Source organism: Erpetoichthys calabaricus, chromosome 1 (assembly GCF_900747795.2).
Source record: "Erpetoichthys calabaricus chromosome 1, fErpCal1.3, whole genome shotgun sequence".
NCBI lineage: Eukaryota > Metazoa > Chordata > Cladistia > Polypteriformes > Polypteridae > Erpetoichthys > Erpetoichthys calabaricus.
Genome location: NC_041394.2, coordinates 58,966,552 through 58,990,894, shown reverse-complemented (window position 1 = coordinate 58,990,894; position 24,343 = coordinate 58,966,552). Strand labels below are relative to the sequence as shown.

The 24,343-nt window shown below is 38.4% G+C and overlaps 1 protein-coding gene across 1 annotated transcript in view; it reads left to right on the top strand.

Moving 5' to 3' along the window:
• The window catches only part of LOC114642265 (deleted in malignant brain tumors 1 protein-like), a 136,701-nt gene that overhangs the window by 87,416 nt on the left and 24,942 nt on the right, over positions 1 to 24,343 (top strand). Inside the window, 2 exon segments of the mRNA XM_051935175.1 lie at positions 13,544 to 13,858; positions 15,766 to 15,843. Of these exon segments, the coding sequence (XP_051791135.1) occupies positions 13,544 to 13,858; positions 15,766 to 15,843 (393 nt within the window).

Sequence of the window (24,343 nt, the reverse complement as noted above, 5' to 3'; positions counted from 1 at the left end):
TTTGAATACCTATCAGACAGCCTTGGTGTCACAATCACTCATGACCCATTTACAGATGTGTTCAGTGTACTCCCAAGCGGGCTTAAAGTGGAGAAGGACAAACAAATTATAATTGCCTTTACCTCAGTATTAGCACGTAGACATATCTTTCTTACCTGGAAGAATCCCAAACCACCACCTTTAACTCTTTGGGTAACAGATGTCCTAAGGATCTATTCAAAACATTTTTAAAATATGTCAGGATCTAATCAAAGAGAGAAAGCATATGACAGGGTGCCTCGAGAAAAGCTATGGTATTGTATGAGGAATTTGGGAGTGGCAGAGAAGTATGGAACTTCTGGCTGGGAGAGGACGCAGGTGCTGGCTGTTCGCCGCTTCTCCACACTATATTCATTACTTAAGTCTTTTTACTACTTCAATATCATTTTAATTAAAGCTGTTTTCTGGATATTATGCAGAACTTTACCATTTAGCGGCTGTAATTTGCTGTTAACTCCTTACAGCGTTTAATATCGTTGCTTTTGGAGAAATCCTACCTGTGACATTTGTTGGCCTGACTTGCACTGTGTTATCAGCGCTGGCCTGCATCGGCCCGCTATTACATTTCCTGAATGTCGGCTCTGTCGTTGGGATCTTGGTGATTGTCTTGCTTCTGGAGTCCTTTGCAATTTGCACAACAGCTGTCCAACTGTACACATAAGGACTACGGCCGACTATTTACATCGGGGCCATATCTCCTCCGCTCGCCGGCATGCTTCAATATCTACCATCGCAACTGTTGGAGCTCAATAACCACAGCCTTCCATTTGACATCACAGTCATGAAACAACTTGGACTCCTCCGTCGCCCCCACTACGTCCATAGGGAAACTGGTCGGCGGTTTGTTTACATCAAGACCGGGAGCTCCATTCCGTCCTTGTGGTCAGCAGCACTTTGCTCCGTGGCAGCCCGAACATGTCATCCGAGTGCCATAACTATGGAGACTAAAAACACTGCTTGGCGGCGGTCCAGGCGAGACGGAAAGCCTGGAGTGGGTTTCAGCTTTCTTTGTCCTCTGGTTAAAAGCAACACCTTGCTAAACATCAAAGTTGAACTTTTTAATGTTCAGTCCCTGACAAATAAAGCCTGTCTAATTTATAATCACATTGTAGACAGGGGGATTGACATTATTTGTTTGACTGAGGCCTGGCATAAATCCGAGGTATACTGAGTCCTGCCCTTCTGGGTACACCTACCTTGAAAAGACACACAGCTCTGGATGTGGCAGTGGTCTGGCTGTAATTTATCGGATTAATTTGCAATTATCACTTCTCCCCCTTCCTAAATTCTCAACTTTTGAATGCCTGGCAATAAATTGCAAGCATCCACTTTTTATAACAATACTTCTTATTTACCGACCACCAAAACAACACCCTGATTTCATTACGGAAATGAATGAGCTGCTCTCATCTTTCTGTACAACATCATCAAATGTACTGATTCTTGGAGATCTGAACATTCATGTGGACACTCCCTCTAATTATTCTGCTGCTCAGCTCTTAGAGCTCCTGGACTGCCTAAATCTGAGGCAACTTGTCAAGGTCCCCCACTCACAACAAGGGCCATACCCTCGATTTAGTCATTACTGATTCAGTCCTCATCTCAGACCTCCAAGTACTTGATCTGGGTGTTTCCGATCACAAAATTGTCTCAATGGATTTACCCACAAATTCACTATACTCTAAACCACAGCGCTGTATCCACTTCAGGAACCTGAAACAAATAAATTTGACTGACTTAAATGCTGACATTAAGATCTTCTCCATTGCTCCCCACCTTTCTTCTGTCAGTGAATTAGTCAATTACTACAACAATGGGCTCCACAACATCCTTGAGACCCATGCCCCAGTTAAATCACGAGTGGTCTCTTTTGTAAAATCTGCCCCGGTGGTTTACAAGTGAGCTTCGACAGATGAAATCAGCTGGGCAAGCCCTCAAGAGGCGTTTTGTTGCAACCAGTTCAACAGTCCACAAATTAGCTTATCGGGAACACCAAAAAAACTACTCCAGGGCACTGACCAGTGCCAGATCCCAATACTATTCAAATTTATTCAACGACAGTCCTGGAAATTCCAAACAACTTTTTTCCATGATAAACCATTTACTCAATCCTCACACCTACGCCTGTAATAATTTCACAGAGGAGCAGTGCAATAATTGTATTGAATATTTCACCTCTAAAGTGGACAGCATCCGCTCTTCATTGTCTGCCTCCAGCCCTACATCAAAGCCAATGGGCTGCCTTTTCCAGTTCCTCTGTATCACAGTTAAAGAAGTTGAGGACATCATACAGAGGATGCGACGTTCAACGTGTTCATTGGACCCTTTTCCTACTCCTCTGATAAAAGCTAATGTATCAGATATAAGCCCTCTTATTGCCAACATCATTAATCACTCTCTCCAGAGCGGCTTAGTCCCACTGGCCTTGAAAACCACAAAAATTACACCTCATTTAAACAAAATCCTCTTAGGATCCTGAAGTGATAGCAAACTATCATTTGATGTCCAACATTCCATATTTGTCTAAGGTTTTGGAAAAGGTTGTTTTAGCTCAGCTTCAGGATCACCTCGAAAAATTCAATCTGTTTGAAAAATATCAGTCTGGTTTCCAAACTTCTCACAGCACAGGGACAGCCCTGGTCAGAGTCACCAATGACCTCCTGCTCTCCATCACTTCTTATTCTCCTGGACCTTACAGCTGCATTTGATATGGTAGATCGTAATATTCTCCTTCATCATTTTCACTATACAATTGGACTTTCTGGCATTGCTTTCGAGTGGTTCAATTCCTATCTTACAGACAGGACTGAGTATGTGGCCTTGGGGGATGCTAAATCTCATACCCACACTGTCACCTGTGGAGTCCCACAAGGATCAGTCCTTGGGCCGACCCTCTTTAATATCTATATACTACCCCTGGGTCACATCATCCGCAAGCATGGAGTTTCATTCCATTGCTATGCCGATGATACGCAGCTCTATGTGAGACTGGATTTGACTTCTCTTACACCTCCATCAACTTTTTCCTCTTGCTTGGATGAGATTGAGGCCTGGATGTCCAAGAACTTTCTCAAGCTGAACAGCACCAAAACTGAAGCTCTTTTAATTGACACCCCCCATCAACTTCGTTCCTCTGTAAATTATATTTCCTTTTCTGACCGTACCATTACCCTCTACCCTTCTGTTACAAATCTGGGTGTCAAGTTAGACTCCCATCTGTCATTTGATATACATATCCATCAACTTTGTAAAATTGCATTCCTTCATCTCCGAAACATAGCCAAACTCCATCCCTACCTCTCCCTCTGTGATACTGAAAAGCTGGTTCATGCCTTTGTCTCATCCAGACTGGACTATTGTAATACACTCCTCATCAGGATACCCAACAAGAGCCTTCAAAAGCTCCAACAAATTCAAAATAGTGCTGCAAGAATCCTGATGAGGATGCGGAAATATGAACATATCTCACCAATCCTTCGGTCACTTCATTGGCTCCCTATACATCTCCGTATCGAATACAAACTCTGTTTGTTTACTCACCAGTGTATCCATGGAAATGCTCCACAATATCTTAAAGAACTCCTTATATTACAATCCACTACAAGAAACCTCCATTTTACAAATACCCACCGCCTTTGCCCCCCATGACCAAACTTCATACAATGCGTGACTGAGCCTTTGCAGCCGCTGATCCACGGCTCTGGAATGCCCTACCAGAGAGCCTGAGAACACAGCAGATTGTGAGCTGTTTTAAAAAACAGCTAAAGACTTTTCTATTTAGGAAAGCATATTAACAAGAATGCTATAATTAATGTTGCTAAATCTGTGTTTTTATCTTGCCTTTCCTTTGTTTAATCTTTGTATGTTGCACTTTGAGATTTACTGCTAATGTAAAGTGCCCCTATAAATAAAATGCATTATTATTATGTAAGAGTTGTACAGGATGTGTATGAGGGAAATGTGATGGTGGTGAAGTCTGCGGTAGGAGTGATGGATGCATTCAAGGTGGAGGTGGGATTACATCAGGGATCGGTTCTGAGCCCTTTCTTATTTGCAATGGTGATGGACAGGTTGACAGGAGTCCCCGTGGACTATGATGATTGCTGATGACATTGTGATCTATAGCGAGAGTAGGGAGCAAGTTAAGGAGACCCTGGAGAGGTGGAGATATGCTCTGGAGAGGAGAGGAATGAAGGTCAGTAGGAACAAGACAGAATACATATGTGTAAATGAGAGGGGGGTCAGTGGAATGGTGAGGATGCACAGAGTAGAGTTGGTGAAGGTGGATGAGTTTAAATACTTGGGATCAACAGTAGAGTAATGGGGATTGTGGAAGAGAGGTGAAAAAGAGAGTGCAGGCAGGGTGGAATGGGTGGAGAAGAGTGTCAGGAGTGATTTGTGACAGACGGGTATCAGCAAGAGTGAAAGGGAAGGTCTACAGGATGGTAGTGAGACCAGCTATGTTATATGGGTTGGAGATGGTGGCACTGACCAGAAAGCAGGAGACAGAGCTGGAGGTAGCAGAGTTAAAGATGCTAAGATTTGCACTGGGTGTGATGAGGATGGATAGGATTAGAAATGAGTACATTAGAGGGTCAGCTCAATTTGGATGGTTGGGAATACAAAGTCAGAGAGGCAAGATTGCGTTGGTTTGGACATGTGCAGATGAGAAATGCTGAGTATATTGGGAAAAAGATGTTAAGGATAGAGCTGCCGGGTAAGAGGAAAAGAGGAAGGCCTAAGAAGAGGTTTATGGATGTGGTGAGAGATGACATGCAGGTGATGGGTGTTAAAGAACAAGATGCAGAGGACAGAAAGATATGGAAGAGGATGATCCGCTGTGGCAACCCCTAACGGGATCAGCCGAAAGAAGAAGAAGAAAGAAGAAAGCCAGGATCTAATCAATAATATTTTAGAATAATCTTCTATATCAGGTAACGGATACACATCCTTCTTGCTGCTTCAAAGATCTGCTTTGTTGGCTGGCTCTCCTCTCTTTCTTTCTTTTGGGTGGAGGTTGAATTTTGTTTTTGTTAAGTTCAATTTAATTGTGTGGACTGTTATTTGCTTTTAATTAAAAATAATAAAAATAAAAAAATAATAATGTAAAATTGATTTGCACAGGTATACGGTATATATTAGAACTCTAAATACTTAGTAAATAGCCAGCTAAGCCCTGTTTTCTCATGTTGAATTGTTACTGCACAACAAGTAAAGGATTAACTGTGTCTAAAATCAAGAAAATACAGAAAATCCCTAAAAGATCAAATAAGAGACAGCCCACAGTTTTTGTATTTCTATAATCCTTGTGTTTTACAATGAACTGTTTACTGTTGTGTGGGTGTGCATCAGTTACCCTGATGTAAATCTGATGGCTGGGAAATCCTATGTATAGAGAAAGGTATGTCAAACAAAGTAGGAAGCTTAGTGAACCGCTAATTAATTATTAGTATTGCCAAAAAATGTGATAAATTAATTGATTCATTAACATCAATTGATCCAGTTCATAGTATCTCTGACACATGTATAATGCAAGGAGCCCACCTACTGTCAGTTGCATCCACACAATTAACCAGAGATACTGTAAGTATTTTCACTGCTTAAGTTATCATATAACTATCTAAATTTCTAATGTCATAAATGTTCAAATATCCTCCTATTTCCTTTGATCTTGAACAATTTTGTTTTGCTTGCTTTTTAAACATATCAGTTAGTGAACTATGGAGAATATCTGAAGAACCAAGAATAAGAAAAATGTATATCCTGTAATTAAAGAAGAAGAAAAGCAAAAAAAAAAAAAAACCTAATTTATATGAAAATATCTTTTAATGTTTTCTTACTGAACCTTTAAAAAGCTGAGGTCTGTGTGATTGGTGGGTTGGAGAACTGCGCCTCAAGTGCAGGTGTGAGATGACAGATTAACAGATTCAGTCATATAAGGACATAGAAGACACTCGACTTCACTGTGAGGAGAGAACACTCAGGCTAATGAACCATGAGAAGCTGCCGACGAGGGTCACTGATGTACCTAGCTGCTCTGCTTCTGCTCACACCAGTCTGTAAGTCGCATTTCTAATTCCTCTATGGACACTTAACATGATATAATAATGAGAAGAACTGATCTAAGAATGTAAGAAACAGCTGCTTAAACATTATGTGTAAGAAATGCAGTGTCAAATGAATAGGGAAAATGTATACCTTTTGGTTTTTTTATTTTTCTGGACTTAAGAGAAATTTAGTGAGACAATTACTCAGTTTTGTATATTTATATTTAAAAGTATTTCCTTTTCTTTATATGATGAATAGATGATAAGCAAAGTAGCAATTTAGAATTCCATCTTCAAAATATCTTTAGAAAATAAAAATCTTTTAGGCATTTACCTGCTTCTCAAAACATGAAATGAATACAACTTTATTACAACAACAACAACATGTATAATAATAATAATAATAATAATAATAATAATAATACATTTTATTTGTATAGCGCCTTTCCCATGCTCAAGGTACTTACAGAATATAAGAAAGAATGGCAGGGTATACAGTATATAGCATTGTACAAACCAGATAAATAAATAAAGAAGATTATGACAGTAAATTCAGAGAAAAAAACAGACAACATAATTGATGGTCTCGCACACACACACACACAGGTTACATTAGCAACTTGACAGAGAGGTAAACTGAGAAAAGGGTAATAAAGTCTGGTAGAGTTAAAAGCCTTCCTGAACAGATGAGTTTTGAGTTGTTTTTTAAAAGAATTCATGGAGTCAGCTGACCTGATTAGTTTAGGTAGGTCATTCCAGAGTCTGGGCGCTATACAGCTGAAGGCCCTGTCACCCATGGAGTGTAGATTAGTGTGGGGTACAACAAGATGGCCAGAATCAGAGGACCTTAGTGGGTGGGCAGGTAAATAGTGATGGAGGAGGTCACTGATGCGCGAGGTTATTTAAGGCTTTTTAGGTTATTCGTAGGATTTTATATTCAATTATGTAAGACACAGGGAGCCAGTGAAGACGGAGCAGGTATGGGTGTGATGTGCTCACTGCTGCTGGTTCGAGTAAGGACTCATGCAGCCGAGTTTTGAATAAGCTGGAGCTGTGATAGAAGATTTGTATAGCACATTTTCATACAAATGATGTAGCTCAAAGTGCTTTACAAGATGAAGAAAGAAAAAATATAAAAATTAGGCAATACTAATTAACAAAGAATAAAGTAAGGTCTGATGGCCAGGGAGGATAGAAAAAACAAACAAAAAAAATCCAGAGGGCTGGAAAAAAAACATAGAATCTGCTGGGGTTCCAAGGCCATGAGACCACCCAGCCTCCACTAGGCATTCTACCTAACATCAACAATCTCAATCAGTCCTCATGGTTTTCAGGCTTCACGTGGAACAATTAGACGATGGTCATGTGGACCTCTGGCCTTCAATCCATCAATGTAGGGACTGCATGGTACTTTGATCAGGTGGTGGTGGTGGCACAGATCACCACCACTGAAAGACCCGAAAAAGAACAGCAGAGAAAGTAGGGGTAGTAAGCAGTATTTTAAAGTCAATTCTAAATGGCACAGGTAACCAATGTAATGACATCAGAACTGTAGAGATGTGCTCAGATTTTCTTTTCCTAGTTAAGATTCTGGCAATTGCATTCTTCACTCATTGCAATTGATTGCTTTTTTTTTGTTTGGGTAGAGGAATGCGTTGCAGTAATCTAGTTGACTAAAAACAAAAGCGTGAACTAATTTTTCAGCATCTTGCAACGTGATAAGGGGTTTAGCTTTTGCTATATTTCTTGAGTGAAAAATGCTGTCCTAGTAATCTGATTAATATACAATACAATACAATTTATTTTTGTATAGCCCAAAATCACACAAGAAGTGCCGCAATGGGCTTTAACAGGCCATGCCTCCTGACAGCCTCCCAGCCTAGACTCTCTAAGAAGACAAGGAAAAACTCCCAAAAAAAACCTTGTAGGGAAAAATGTAAGAAACCTTGGGAAAGGCAGTTCAAAGAGAGACCCCTTTCCAGGTAGGTTGGGCTTGTATTGGGTGTCAAAAGAAGGGGGTCAATACAATACAATACAATACACAGAACAGAACAAATCCTCAATACAGTATAAAAATAAAAATTTTAGAAGTACGGAGCAGAATTTAACAGTAGATGATATCACATGATAAGATTTGGATATGTTTAGAGTCCTGGAGACCTCATCCATCAAGCTGCCTCCCCCATTTGGCTATTCCACAGCTGAAACAGCGCTGGGCCAGCCAATCCGATGAAAGGATCCCTCTTTCCCACGATCCTCCTTTAGGGATGACTTTACCTTAGGCAGGCAAAACAACTTGGCAGGTGGGCCATGGCACCAAGGGCCACATTTGAATACCGAGAACAGAAACAGAATAGGTGAGGGGTAGTATCCAATTATAACTATCATGTTACTTATGTTTTAGTGCTAATGACTAACAACAGAGATGCAGTATGTACAGTTAATCAGCAGCTCTAGTCAGGATATGCTAAACTGAAGTAGTGAGTCTTCAGCCGGGATTTAAAAGCTGAGACCGAAGGGGGCATCTCTTATAGAAGCAGACAGACTATGCCACAGTTTAGGGGCCCTGTCACTAAAAGCTCGACCTCCCATTGTTATTTTATTAAAACTTGGAATCATAAGCAGACCGAAATCTTGAGATCTTAATGTACGCTCTGGTTTGAAAGTCATGATAAGTTCAGACAAGTAAGCTAGACCTTGGCCATTTAATGCTTTATATGTTAAAAGGAGGATTTTGAAATCTGCCCTAAACTTAACCAGGAGCCAGTGTAAGGATTTAAGAACTGGAGTTACGTGTTCGTATTTTCTTGTTCTTGTAATAATTCTTGCAGCAGCATTTTGAATTAGCTGGAGGCTGTATAAAGAACAGTTTGAACATCCAGTGAACACCGCATTGCAGTAGTCAATCCTACTAGAAATAAATGCATGAATTCATTTCTCAGAATCCTGTTTATTTAGAAAGTGCCTTAATTTCCTAACATTTTTAAGATGGAAGAAACATGTTTTGGACAACTTTGTAATATGCGCATTAAATGACATGCTAGAGTCAAAGATAACTCCTAGATTGCGGGCTGATTCAGTAAAATTAATTGGGATTCCAACTGAGTTAAATGATGACAAAATATTGTTATGATCAGCGTCATTCCCTCCAACAATTAACATCTCTGTTTTATCTGTATTTAAAGACAAGTAGTTCTCATTCATTCACTCCTTTAATTCACTAACACAACTAATTAAAGACAACATCGGAGAAACTTCATTTGATTTAAATGAAAGGTATAACTGGGTGTCATCTGCATACGAGTGAAAATTAACATTATGTTTCCTAATGATAGATCCCAGTGGAAGCATGTAAAGTGAAAACAGTAAAGGTCCCAGTACTGAGCCCTGCGGGACACCTTATTGAATTTCTGTGTATAATGATGGAGTACTGTCAGCACATTTCTGTACATATCAATTTGAAATTGAATGGAATCAATTTGATAAATAAGAACTAAACCAAGCAAGCACAGTGTCTGTAAGCCCAACATCATTTTCTAGCCTGTGTAGTAAAATAGAATGGTCAATGGTGTCAAATGCTGCACTTAAGTCCAACAACATAATTACAGTGGAGTTTCCTTCATCAGAGGTTATCAGAATGTCATTTACAACTCGCATTAGTGCCGTTTCTGTACTACTACCAGTGTGGAAACCAGACTGGAATTTATCAAAGAAATTGTAATGTGTAAGGTATGACTGAAGCTGACTGGCGACTACTTTTTCTAGTATTTTAGAGAGAAACGGTAAATTTGAAATAGGCCTATAATTATTTAGTATGTGTGGGTCTAGGTCTGACTTTTTAAGTAATGATTTAATAACTGACACTTTTAGTACATCAGGTACTGTGCCATGCAATAATGAACTATTGATAATTTTTAGAATATTCGCTGCAAGAACATCCATTGCACTTTTTACTAGTTTTGTTGGCACTGGATCTAGGGAACAAGTAGTGGGCTTCATTTTAGAAATTAAAGTTAAGACTTCCTGCTGAGTTACAGGATTAAAATTACTAAAGTGCTGAATGCAATGTGAGACAGGGTCTGCTAAGCTAGTATTTGGTTTGTAGTGTGATGTAGAGATCTGGGATCTTATATTTTTAATTTTCTCATTGAAGAAGTTCATAAAGTCTGTACTGCTAATATCTGTTCGTATTTTGCACTGTTGATCTGAATTTCCATTTGTTAATTTAGTCACTGTTCTAAACAGTACCCAAGGATTTTTATTATTGCTATCTATTAATAAAAATCCTCAGGTACTGTTTAGAACAGTGGCTAAATTAACAAATGGAAATAATGTTATTTAAAATTCGGGTCAGAGTCAGTAATTACCCCTAAATTTTTTACCTCTGTTTTAACTTTCAAGCCTCATGGATCAAGTTTATTTCTAAATTCTTATTACTGTAAAAACAAACCCACATGGAAAAATCTGTACTGATTATGGCAGGAAAAAAAAAGAAAATGGCAACAACAACATGATAGTGCTACATTATTTGTGCCATTTTTGTATTTATTAAATCAACTCAAAAATATTCACCAGGTTTGCCTTTATTCTAAATAATGAATTTAGCAAATATTTCTGTGTCACATACAAATGATGAAAACATACAATGATGTTTTCTGTTCTATTTATTTCATGTCACTTTTAAAGTAATTTCTTCATGAGAGAGAGAGAGATAAAAAATGTTGATAGTTCTGTAGAAATAATTAATGAAACTGCTGATTAAAATGGAAGTAAATTCGAGATAACAATACATATTTTTCTATAACCACAAACATTTTCTACATTTCTTAGAAATTTAAACGGATTGCCGTATTTTTGGTTGTTCAGGATTGTAGTAGAAGTAAGCAAAACATATTAAAGAAAGAGCTGAATTAAAATTAGAACCTCGCCAGTGAATATGAAACTGGCAGAATCTAAATTAAAAAGTTAGAATGATCTCTAAATTATACAAAATTCATATCAAAATTATTATCAGGGTATAGATTTTTGGAAAATAAAATGAGATGAAGTCTAGTCAGTGACAGGATTTATTTAAAGATGGACAATATCCTTTATTAAAAATTTGAATAAAATAAAAAATAAACAACCATCCAAATTCAAAGCTGAGAAACACTACATTTCATAACAGATAAAATAAATAATGACAGTAACAACTGCAATGCCATAAAGACAGGAGAGACGTTATGGAAAGTTTAAGAAGACTTACATTACGGTGCTGAAAACCACTGACATACCAGGCATTTTTTTTCATTGATTTCACCACAGACAGACTAAGCATTTATAATTTAAACCAGCAACATTGCTCTAAAATAAAGTTTGGTAAAGATACAGAAATGCAATGAAAGTTTAGATAAGCAAAAAAATATAACATCAGCGTTTGACTTTTATGAAATTAAGCAATATTTATATTCTGCCAAAACTTGGAGCAGCAGCCAAAGGAGCTTTAGCACTTCATGCTCACTTCACCTTCAGCCTGCCAGTGTTTCATCCATCCATTTTCCAACCCGCTGAATCCAAACACAGGGTCACGGGGGTCTGCTGGAGCCAATCCCAGCCAACACAGGGCACAAGGCAGGAACCAATCCCAGGCAGGGTGCCAACCCACCGCAGGACACACACAAACACACCCACACACCAAGCACACACTAGGGCCAATTTAGAATCGCCAATCCACCTAACCTGCATGTCTTTGGACTGTGGGAGGAAACCGGAGCGCCCGGAGGAAACCCACGCAGACACGGGGAGAACATGCAAACTCCACACAGGGAGGACCCGGGAAGCGAACCCAGGTCCCCAGGTCTCCCAACTGTGAGGCAGCAGTGCTACCCACTGCGCCACCGTGCCACCCCTGCCAGTGCATTCTCTCCCTGTTTTTTATGAGTGTCTCTTATTTTCTCCAGTTTTCTTCCATTGACTAAACTCATGCTGTCCATATGATTACATGATGGAAGTATGTGTGTGTGTGTGTGTGTGTGTGTGTGTGTATTTGACAAGTGTCTTCACTAGGCTGGTTTCTGCTCTATTCCCTGGGCATAATATCTGTAAGACAGCAAGTACAAGAAGAGATCATTTGTATTTTTTAAAAACTTTTAGGAATAATATTCATTTATGAAAGACAGAATATATTTTTGTGATGGTGATGTTAGTTAGCTGAGCTGCTTCACATTTCAAGGATGCTGAGTTTCAGTCTTTACTCAGTCATTGACTGCCTGTGCAGTTTGCACATTCTCCCTGTGTCACTGGAGTTTTTTCACAAGTTTCTGTGTGTTTTTTTCTTACATATTCCAAAGATATTCTGGAGAGTTTAAATTGATTAAATGTGGTGTGAGTGTGTAAGTGCATCCTCGTGTAGACTGGTCACCTTGTGGAGTTCATTTTTTGGTTCATCAAGACCCTCATCTAAAATCAGTAAGTTAAGTGGTGGATGAATGGGTGGAATAGCATAATAATGATGATTTCTGTTTGAAGTTAAAGATGAGATTCCATTTAATGTTAAGTGCTGTGTGGACTGGACTGTGCTCCCTGTTACCCAAAACATTTTTATTACTTTCAGTGGGAATCCCGCTAACTTGTATCTGTTAAACTTTTACGTTATGTAAGACTTGTGATCCCACTGCTGCTTGTATTTACCCTTCTCTGATTCTACTCCAAATTTGGCATGTACTCAATATTTGTATTTGGCCATTTTAATGAATGTTTTTCTTTATTTAATGTTCTGTGCTCAGGACCATTTAATAATGTGAAGGATCTAACAAATAAATAGCTGTAGGAAAATTATCAGTTTCAGAAAAGTAAGGATATATGAACACATATGCAAAATTAACAAAGAGTTGATATTTTAAATAAGTGTCATGTCAGAAATGAGTGACAGAAGTCCTTAGCATTTAAAACGGTCAGTTAAATTCTATATTTCTTTGTCACATATAGTTCAAGGGCAGCAAATAAAAAGGTGCAAGACAGGTTAATAACTTCAAGCAGCTAAGGGTCCTGATTGACTGCTCACCAACAAGTCATTGCCACCCTAAACAAATCACTTGACCTGCCTCTACTAAGACTGTAAGAAATGCATGAAAACAGTCGTATTTTGAAGTCATTTCAGCTGGCTTTTGTAACAGAAAGGTGCTATGTAACATACATGTGTTTTTGCTACATTTGTGACAAAACCAGAATTTGAGAGTTTGGTTTAGATTATGGAAATGTACATAGTAAAACCAATTACTATTATACTAGAAACAAAAAATGCACATGTATTTTCTTCTTTTTGACTACACGTCAGAAATAAAAGCAGATCTTTGGTGGTCTTAAACACATTTCAGTGATTCACTTTTTCTAAATTATGAGTTCGGTAGTTATTACTAGTCCATCTCATCTTTAAACGCAATTTGCACAACTGAGAATTTGTCTTCTTTACGTTTCAGATGCCAAAGATCTGAGGCTGGTGAACGGAAGACGGCCGTGTGAGGGGAGAGTGGAGGTGCTTCGTAGTGGAGAGTGGGGCACCGTGTGTCATTATGGATGGGATGAGAAGGACGCTGCTGTGGTGTGTAGACAGATGGGCTGTGGGGAGGCTCTGTCAGCAACATACAATGCTTACTTTGGAGAGGGAACTGGGCCAGTCTTGATGAGTTATGTTTACTGTGAAGGACAGGAGTCCGTGCTGAAGGACTGTACAGCGGATACGCAGGATCTTGATGACTGTACTAATGCTTACGACGCGGGTGTGAGGTGCTCAGGTAGGAACTGAAACTTCTCTCTGATTTACTCCTAAGTTCTTTCTCACAATCCTGCTCGTGTATAAATAATAATTTCTGAATTCTCATCCATTCAATTAATTAATAATCTCCAACTTCAGAATACCCCGTTATTAATTTGGTTTATCTTTTGAGCCATAGAAAGAAACGGCACAAAAAGCAATACAATGAAAGATTCACTGAAATCATTTTTAACAGAATTTTTAAACAAATATTGTTGTTTCTAATTAGATATTTGTGACCACAGGAATCCCATGGGTGGAATACAGCCAACTTAGGAAAAGGGTAATTATTAAATATACTGCTCAAAAAAATTAAAGGAACACTTTTTAATCAGAGTATAGCATCAAGTCAATGAAACTTGTGGGATATTGATCTGGTCAGTTAAGTAGCAGAGGAGGTTGTTAATCAGTTTCAGCTGCTTTGGTGTTAATGAAATTAACAACAGGTGCACCTTAGAGGGGCAACAATGAGATGACCCCCAAAACATGAATGGTTTAACAGGTGGAGGCCACTGACATTTTTCCACCCTCATGTTTTCTGACTGTTTTTTCACTAGCTTTGCATTTAGCTACGGTCAGTGTCACTACTGGTAACATGAGGCGATACCTGGACCCTACGGAGGTTGCACAGGTAGTTCAACTTCTCCAGGATGGCACATCAATACGTGCCATTGTCAGGTTTGCTGTGTCTCACAGTACAGTCTCAAGGTCATGGAGGAGATTCCAGGAGACAGGCAGGTTACTCTAGGAGATCTCGACAGGATCATAGAAGGTCCTTAACCCATCAGCAGGACAGGTATCTGCTCCTTTGGGCAAGGAGGAATTGGATGAGCACTGCCAGAGCCCTACAAAATGACCTCCAGCAGGCCACTGGAGTGAATGTCTCTGACCAAACAATCAGAAACAGACTTCATGAGGGTGGCCTGAGGGCCCCGACGTTCTCCAGTGGGCCCTGTGATCACTGCAAGGCACATTGGATCTCGATTGGCATTTGCCGTAGAATACCAGAATTGGTAGTTTCACTACTGGTGCCCTGTGCTTTTCATAGATGAGAGCAGGTTCACCCTGAGCACAAGTGACTGAAAGGGTCTGGAGAAGCCGTGGAGAACGTTATGCTGCCTGTAACATCGTTCAGTGTGACTGGTTTGGTGGTGGGTCAGTGATGGTCAGGGAAGGCATATCCATGGAGGGAAGCACAGACCTCTACAGGCTAGAGAATGGCACCTTGACTGTCATTAGGTATCAGGATGAAATCCTTGTACCCATTGTCAGACCCTATACTGGTGCAGTGGGTCCTGGTTTATATATTTAGGATATTTTAGTTTTTAATATGTTAAAATAAAGAGGCTGGAGAAAATAAAAGAGTGAAAACTTATAACATATAATGCATAGTTTTCATGTCCGGTGTATGTCTGAATTAATATGTTCTCTCTCACTTTCTTTGTTACTGATTACTTATTTTTCATGCCATTTTGATAGACGCATACGTGATTAGGAGAATTTTAGTATTTGGAAATATATACATATTTAAAAACAGTTGCTAAAAAGATTCAACCTTAAAACATGAATTAATTAATTAAAAAGAAAAGTAATTATAATTCTGGCTGCAAGGAACCAGAGCCATTACTGATGTAAAAAAGTGCTGGGTAGGACCAAAATCTCTATGGGCTGTCAGTCTACTGAGGGCCCATTTGAGCACAGCATGGAGTTACGACAGTAAGCAGAAGCCAGAGTTCTCACAGAATACTCACATATGTGAAGAGAGCAAGCAAAATGTTTGAAGAGGCTTTACTGACCAAGAGTGAAATTCAAACTAAAAGACTAGGACATGATAGCTTTACCTAAAGCATTGTTTATCCATTTTCATAACTTTTAACTTCATTTCAGGGTCACAGAGGACTGGAGCCTTTTCAGGCAGCACTGGGCACACAGCAGGAACCAAATATGAGTGGGCGATAGTCTATTGTAAGACACACCCATACACTCACACCATAAAAATTTAGAGCCACCAGTAAACATAACCTGCATTTCTGACTGTAAGGAAAAAGCATACAGTTCAAATTCCTCAAGAAAACCCTCTCAGACATGGGGAAAACATACAGATTTCTCTCATATGTTAATTGGGGAGTCACTGTGCCAACTATCCTTCATATCAAACTCATAAATACAAATCCCAATCTTATTCAGTATATTAAGTTATAAGTATAGTAATTGTCTTGTTATAGCTGCTGACATTGATTTTCTTTGTAAGGTATTTGTGATTTCCCTAACAGTGGCTGACCTGCAGTCAGTTCAGCATTTACATTCTTTTTGCAATGCAAATTCATTTCTCACCAGTAGCTTAAGTGGAGTTCAGTGAGCTAATACATAATTTGGAAGAAATCTTTCATTTCTCATTAAATAAAAAAGTGTAATGCTCTGTGCTCAGCTCCTCTGCATGTTTGCACGACATATTAAGTTATTAAGTACAACATTTCAGTTACCCTGACATTAATTCAATGACAAGTTAAAATATCACTGGAAGAAAAATACAACATTGGGTTGAACATGGAAAACCCTCTTGACCACCAATTATCATGCACTAATAAACGGTAAAATAGTGCGTCCATGATAAGAATCTAACTAACATTAAATAGCAAAGTGAACTTAGCCGATGGAGAAAATTGTCTTGTAGCGTTCAGATGGCTCATCTTGCATCACGTCAGCCGATTGATCAGACCTCCACATTTTGCTGGAGACATGCACACAGTCCCTGAAAGTCTTGTTAGTACAATTTTGTGATATAAATACATTTTTTCTGTTTGTGAGACTTTAATATTTCAAAGACTGTGGTTACAAGCTTCATGTTCAGTTTGTGAAAGATTGAATTGTTTTTTTTTTCATTAATTCTTAATTTTGTCTCACTGTTATACAGTTTTAGTGGGTAGCTAATGGGTCACTAGAAGCACAGCAAGGTTGTAAGGGATTACCTTCTAGGTGGTACCACATTTCGCGTCATAAAATAAATTCAGTTATAAATTCCAGTGCAGCACCATCAGTCCTTTGTCCAGGAGTACAGGTTTGAAATGTGAAAAAATGTTGGTTTACTGCTTTAGGTTCTGATTTTCTGGTACACACTCATTGGTTTCCACATCTCCATTTGACTGTCAGTCTTATTTTTTTGGCTCTGGTTTAATTATTGTGCTGCTGTTCATGACTCCTGACTATACTTGGTTGAGTACAGTAGCGATTTAGCCCTCTAGTTTTTGAAACCTGATTGTTTTAGCTTCTGTACTGAAAACCTTACGTGTCTTCTGTTTTTTACTAATAACATTTACCAGTTGCTGTTTCTCATTTTCTCAGCAAACTATTTGAAAAGACTAGATGGAAGTTACAGGGCAGGCAGAGAATGTTGGCACTGCAGTCTAACCAAGCTGTTTCGAATACTCATGCCCCATATAACAGTGGCAAAGAACAAACCACTCAACTATTAGAGAAAAACAGCACTTAGCTTAACTTTTAATGTTTACTTAACATCAGTAAATTGACAGCTGTTACGCTCCAGGAAGGCACCACTTCTTCAGAACAACAGTCCACAATTTGAACTCTTCAGCTGCATTCAGATGGCTCTGTTTAGAGAAAGTTGCAGATGCGGGATGGCATGGTGGATTTCAATAAAAAAAGAACTCAGATTTTAGACCATCTTTTGTGAAACAGCTAGCAAGCTGCTGGGAGCATTATCTTCCAGTTTATTATCATACACAAATATTACTTATAGTGATTAGTCTGTTAAAAATCATAATTACCTAAATGTCCTTTATTGCATAATTACATAAAATAAATCTAACATTTTACTATCTCCAGTGAATTCATCCATCCAGTACAGGGCGCAAAGCAGGAAACAAACCCCGGGCAGGGCGCCAGCCCACTGCAGGGCGCATGCACACACACATTAGGGACAATTTAGAATCACCAATGCACCTAACCTGCATGACTTTGGACTGTGGGAGGAAGCGAACCCGGGTCTCCTAACTGCGAGGCAGCAGTGCTACCCACTGCGCCACCATGCCGCCCCCAGTGAATTCAATAGTTTGATATATAAAAACAATATTATTTTATCAAAGTTCTTACTTAGGTGTTTTTAGACTGCCATTTAAATCTTCATGTACATTTACTAACAATACATAAGTGCTCCACATGTTTTTTCTTTTTCAGCATGCCAACTTGTCAGTCAAGTCATGCATTTAGTGGCTTCTAATCAGTGTTTTTATGGTAACCTTGACTTTACCTAAGTGTTGTCTTTGTAATTCTTAGATCATCTGCCTTATACAGTAGCCTGCAGCTTGAATGAAAAATGCACACCTAGTGACAATAAGTTTGTTAAAACTAGACAATCATTTTTGTATAGTGCAAAAGCAATTTTAAGTTTTATAATCTAGAAGATATGCTAAATTTTTGAATAGTGATATTGTATCAATGTAGAAGTCAGACACTAGCTGTAAATGTATGCCACTCTCCTGGAAATCACATTTCTCAAATATTTTATCTGGCACACTGCTTACTGATAAAGCACATATTGAGATGTATAGTAAAAGTCCATTTTCTTTTACAGCAACTTGTAGTGGAAACCTGAGCTCAAAAGACCCAAAGAAACCTAAAGATAGCAGTTTGCAGACTGAAAGTTTGAGAACTGTTACGCTGTTCTTAAGTATTATTTTCTACAGTTCCATCAAAACTGTTGCAAAACAGTCATGTATTCCATAATATTCCAAATACTACAGAAAAAAGAAGCGCGGAGTAAAGTTAAGCTACTCTTATAGTTCCTTTTTGTCAAGTACAGTATACAAGCTGTTCATCAAGGACCTTCACCTTAGGTTTGTGGCTTTATAACATTTGTGAGGCTTATACTGGCAAAGAGAGAAATTCTGCACATAATCTTGGCTCGCTCTCCAAACGTTATTTCAGTCTCTCCATATGCTGCCTATGTATTCTAAAACATGGAACACAAATTTTACGTCTAAACTACTGATTATTCTGTCACACTCACATGTACTGAGGGTTCACTGGATGCCAGATTACATGGCTGCAGCACAACTTTTATTGTTGGTGTAGGACAATATATGAGGATACAGTTTTGTCAATATCATCTACTGCTCTTCTGTTTGTCTACATATATCCATCCATATCAAAACCACTTAAAAAAGTTCATGATCTCTGAGGCTACAGCTCATCCTGACAGTATCAGATTTTACACAGGAAACAGCCAGGGCCCATTGCAGAGGACACTTTTGCATACATCTAAACTCAATCATCTGAGTACAAGTTTACAATGACATGATATTGGATGTGAGACCAAAATCATAAAAAGCAAAATAAAAAAAACAGTGAGAGATACAGACAGAGAAATATCTCAAAACTTCGCTAACCATTGCACCACTATATCATATCTGCTTGTTTATAAGATATATTATCATGGGAGTTAATTTGTTTGTGATTTCATTCACCGACGCTACATTTTATAGCAGACTAGGGTGTGTGTATGAATGCTATCTACATCTGCTTTATTGCACCCCACAAGTACAGCTTAACTCACACGTTGACGGGTGCCTTAAGCAAAATGACACTTCAGTATTGCTGTTTTATAGCGGCATGTAGACAGCTGCCTTATAGCACCCCATAAGTACAACTTAACCCAGACATGTACAGTTGCTTTAAGCAAAATGAGACTTCAGTATCACTGCTTTACAGCACTGTACATGTACAGTTTTATCTGCATGTGGACAGCTGCCTTATACAGTAATACCCCACATGTACAGCTTAAGTCACATGTTGACGGCTGCCTTAAGCAAAATGAGACTTCAGTATCGCTGCTTTATAGCGGGATGTAGACAGCTGCCTTATAGCACCAAACAAGTACAGCTTAACCCTTAACACTATAATTTAGCTCAACCAAACAATATGTATTTCCTAATGCAATAAAGCAAAATTAAAACCAGTAATAGAAAATAGTAGGAAATATATTTTAAAATAGATTATTGAAATATACTTATGTTCTAATTATTCTAATATCCTGTATGAGACAAAGTAAGGATACAGATGATGATGAGGATGATCTCCTTCAGGCCTGAATGCTTACCTCTTTGTGCAGCATGCATCCCAAACTTAATGGTCTTTCTCCATGTGGAGTTAACAATGACCTAATTTTTATAACACGAAATTGTGTTCTTTTTTCAGGGTGACTCTATTCTTGTTTACTTCACACTAAGGCTGTAAATAAAGTTGTTTTTGGATCAATTCTGGACGGAATAAATTGAGACATGTGTCACATTCAAATTAAACAGTACTGCCTATAACTTCTTCAGCCACCCCTTCACGTGTTGTAAATGAGTTTTTATCAGCTGTTTTACCAAATCATTCATGCTTTTCACTAGCCGTGCAGCCTGTCAATGATTAAGGCATGTGCAAGACCCACTTAATACTTCCCTCCCCAGCACCTCTGAACCTCCTGTCCAGTTAAATGAGAACCTTAATTGAAATTAATTTTCTCTGGGGTGCCATAGACTTGTATAAAGTCAGAAAGGGATTTCACTGTTCTACTTTATGTGGCTCAGTTTAAGGATATCTTTTATGACTCCAGTGTAAGTGCCCATAGCAGCCATCAAGATATTCTTTGTTCTGCTCATGTCTAACAGTTTTTCTTGGGAGAAGTCTCTAACCATACTCAAGGCCTGGACAGTGCCACTGTATCCCATCATCTACTTATTCACATATATTTCATCACTGGCCTGGTACTTCTGGAAGCCAAAGTGACTATGGTGGGAAATGTAACTTGTTTCCCCTCTGGCCTGATCTTTTCCCCTTCCCACTTGTCAGCCCAGTTATCACCATCAAACTATACATTTCCATCTCATTTAACTTCAACTTTATTGTCATGCATATTCAGTGCAATGAAAATGTTACTCTGCGAGTCCTCCAGCAATAAACAACAATACACATCACAGACAAGAATACACAACAATAAACAAAAACACCAAATGCTCAAAAAAAAAGAAAAAAATGTAAAAAATAAACAGAAGTAAAAGTGCACATGTAGATAAATAAATGATTCAATGTAAGCTCTGCAGGTGTATGGTCTCAAGAAGACCTTCCATTATTCAGGCACGAGCTAGCCTGCAGTGCAGAAGGGAGGACAAATGAATGGATTTTATTTACAAGCATGATGGCATAAGGGAGAAAATTATCTTTTAGCCTTGATCTTCTACCTGCTATGCTCTTATAGCATCTCCCTGATGGTAGCAGTAGGAACAGTTCATGTTGTGGGTGGGTTGTGTCCTTATTAATTTTATGGGCCCTTCTGAGAACTCTCACATTATAGATGTCCTCTAGTGCAGGGAGTTCTGTTCCAGTGATATTTTGCACCAAATTTACCACCAGCTGTAGAACCTTGTAATCTCATGCTGCACTGTTCTCAAACCAGACTGTGATGGAATAGATGAGGATACTCTCAATCGTGTGTCTGTAGAAGTTGTGGTGGATAGTGCTTGGCATGCCAAATTTCCCCAGCCTTCTTTTTTTAAAAATTTTTTTTAGTATTAATATTTTTATTTTATTAATTTTCATTGTAATCATTCCATACAAACAGATCAATTTATAACCCAACAAATTTGAAAACAAATCAAACCCCACCCCTGAGAAGGAGAGCTTAGCTAAAGGAAAATTTCTTTAAGCTTTTTAATAAGGCAACATTAGACAAAAGAAGGGGAGAAGTAAATATCTATATAAATAAGAGATGGAGAAGGGAGTTAAATGCAATAATAGTTATTTCTCTTATTCTAAAATAATATTGATTAAATCCTGCCATGTTTTGAAAAAATTTTGTACAGCTCCTCTAACTGAAAATTTGATTTTTTCCAATTTCAAATAATATAAAACATCGGTTTCCCACTGACTTATAAGAGGAGAATTAGGATTCTTCCAATTTAACAAAATAAGTCTGCGTGCCAAGATTGTAGTGAATGCAATCACCGTTTGCTTGTCCTTCTCCAATTCCAGTCCATCTGGAAGGACACCAAACACAGCTGTTAGTGGGTTAGGAGGGATTGTGATACTAAGGCTGTCTGAGAGGCACTTAAAAATTTTTGTCCAAAATGATGTTAGTTTGGTGCAGGCCCAGAACATATGACCCAGTGAGGCAGGAGCTTGGTTGCAGCGCTCGCAGGTTGGATCCTGGCCTGGAAACATTTTGGACAGTTTTAAGCGAGACAGATGAGCTTGATATATAATTTTTAGTTGAATAATTCTATGCTTTGCGCATATAGAACTCGAGTGAATTCTCTGCTTTGCTACCTTCCACTCCTTTTCTGATATATTGATTAAGAGATCTTCTTCCCAATGTCCTCTTGGATCTTTGAAAGGTAGGGACTCTAATAAGATTTTATATATTGCGGAAATAGTGTTTGTTTCCTCGGAATTGAGCAGTATTTTTTCCAGCATTGTGGAGGGTGCAAGGTGGGGGAAATCGGGCAATTTCTGTTTAACAAAATTTCTAATTTGAAGATAGTAAAAGAAATGTGTAGCTGGGAGGTTAAATTTTGAACGTAATTGTTCAAAAGATGTAAATATGTTGTCTATATAAAGATCTCTGAGCATTTTAATCCCAAAACTTTTCCAGGTATTAAAAACTGGATATACTTGCGAAGGTTGAAAGAGGTGGTTCTCTTGCAGAGGTGCCACTGATAAAAGATTTTCCATCTTAAAATGCTTCCTAATTTGGTTCCATATTCTGAGTGAGTAAAGCACAATTGGGTTGTTAGTATATTTGCGATAACTTTCATTTATTGGAGAGCAGAGCAGGGAATATAAAGAAGTACTACAGGATTTTACTTCTATTGCGGACCAAGCCTGTGTATGTGCATTTATTTGTGTCCAGGTTTTTATGGCTAGTATGTTTGCTGCCCAGTAATGAAACTGAAAATTAGGTAAAGCCATGCCACCTTCTGCCTGAGGTCTTTGTAGGGTCGCTCTTCGGATACGTGGGTGTTTTGAGTTCCAAATGAATGAGGTTATTATTGAATCTAACTGTTTAAAATACGATTTATTGATATATATTGAAATGTTTTGAAATAAAAAGAGAAGTTTAGGAAGGATATTCATCTTAACAATGTTAATTCTTCCGGCTAGAGTGAGATGAAGGGTTGACCATCTATGCAAGTCTTGCTTAATTTTTTCCATACAGACGCCAAAATTTTGTTGATAAAGAGCTTTATGTTTACTTGTGATATTTACCCCTAGGTATTTAAACTGATCTGCTATGGTAAAAGGTAGGGTGTCTAATCTAATATTATATGCTTGTGAATTCACTGGAAAGAGTATACTTTTATTCAGATTAATTCTAAGACCAGATATCTTTTGAAATTCTGTTAGTGCTGTTAAAACAGCGGGGACAGTGTTTTCTGGGTCTGATATATATAAGACCATATCATCTGCATATAGAGAAATTTTCTGTTCCAGTCCTTCTCTGACAATCCCCTTTATCTGATAAGAATTTCGGCAGTGAACCGCCAGTGGTTCAATAGCGATTGCAAACAACAGTGGCGACAAGGGACATCCTTGTCTGGTACCACGTTCTAGTTTAAAGTAGTCTGAGCAAATGTTATTAATACAAACTGAAGCTTCTGGACTGGTACACAGTAGTTTGATCCAAGCACAAATATTCGGGCCAAACCCAAATTTCTCCAATGCAGTGAAAAGGTAATTCCATTCGATCATGTCAAATGCCTTTTCTGCGTCTAATGATAGTAATATCTCTGAGGTGTTTGATTTTGCTGGTGAATATATAACATTAAACAAGCGTCGGAGATTTGAAGATAGATGTCGGCCTTTAATAAATCCAGTTTGATCTTGTGATATTACCGAGGGCAGCACTTTCTCCATCCTTCTACCTAGGATTTTTGAGAGTATCTTAACATCATTATTCAGGAGTGAAATTGGTCTATATGATGCACATTGTAACAAGTCCTTATTTTGTTTAGGAAAGACGGTGATTAATGCTTGTCGAAATGTTTGAGGTAGTATTTGGTGGTCTTTAGCTTCTGTAAATGTTACCAATAAGAGTGGAGCTAGCTGAGTGGAGAATTTCTTATAAAACTCTACGGGGTAACCATCAGGGCCTGATGATTTCCCGCTTTGTAGTGACTTTATAGCGTCTAGTAGTTCTGTTAGCGTTAGAGGTTTATCCAGTTCCTCAGCACTTAAAGCATCTATTTGTGGTATTTGTGAATTATCCAGAAATGCATTAGATTGCGTGTTGTCTTCTTTGGGCTCAGTGGAATATAAAGACTTATAGTAATCTCTAAATGTGTGCATTATTTTATTATGGTCGATGATTTCTTCTCCATTCTTGTTGGTGATTACTGGTATTGCATTGTGAACTTCTTGTTTATGAATTTGTTGAGCTAAAAGCTTATTAGCTTTTTCTCCGTGTTCA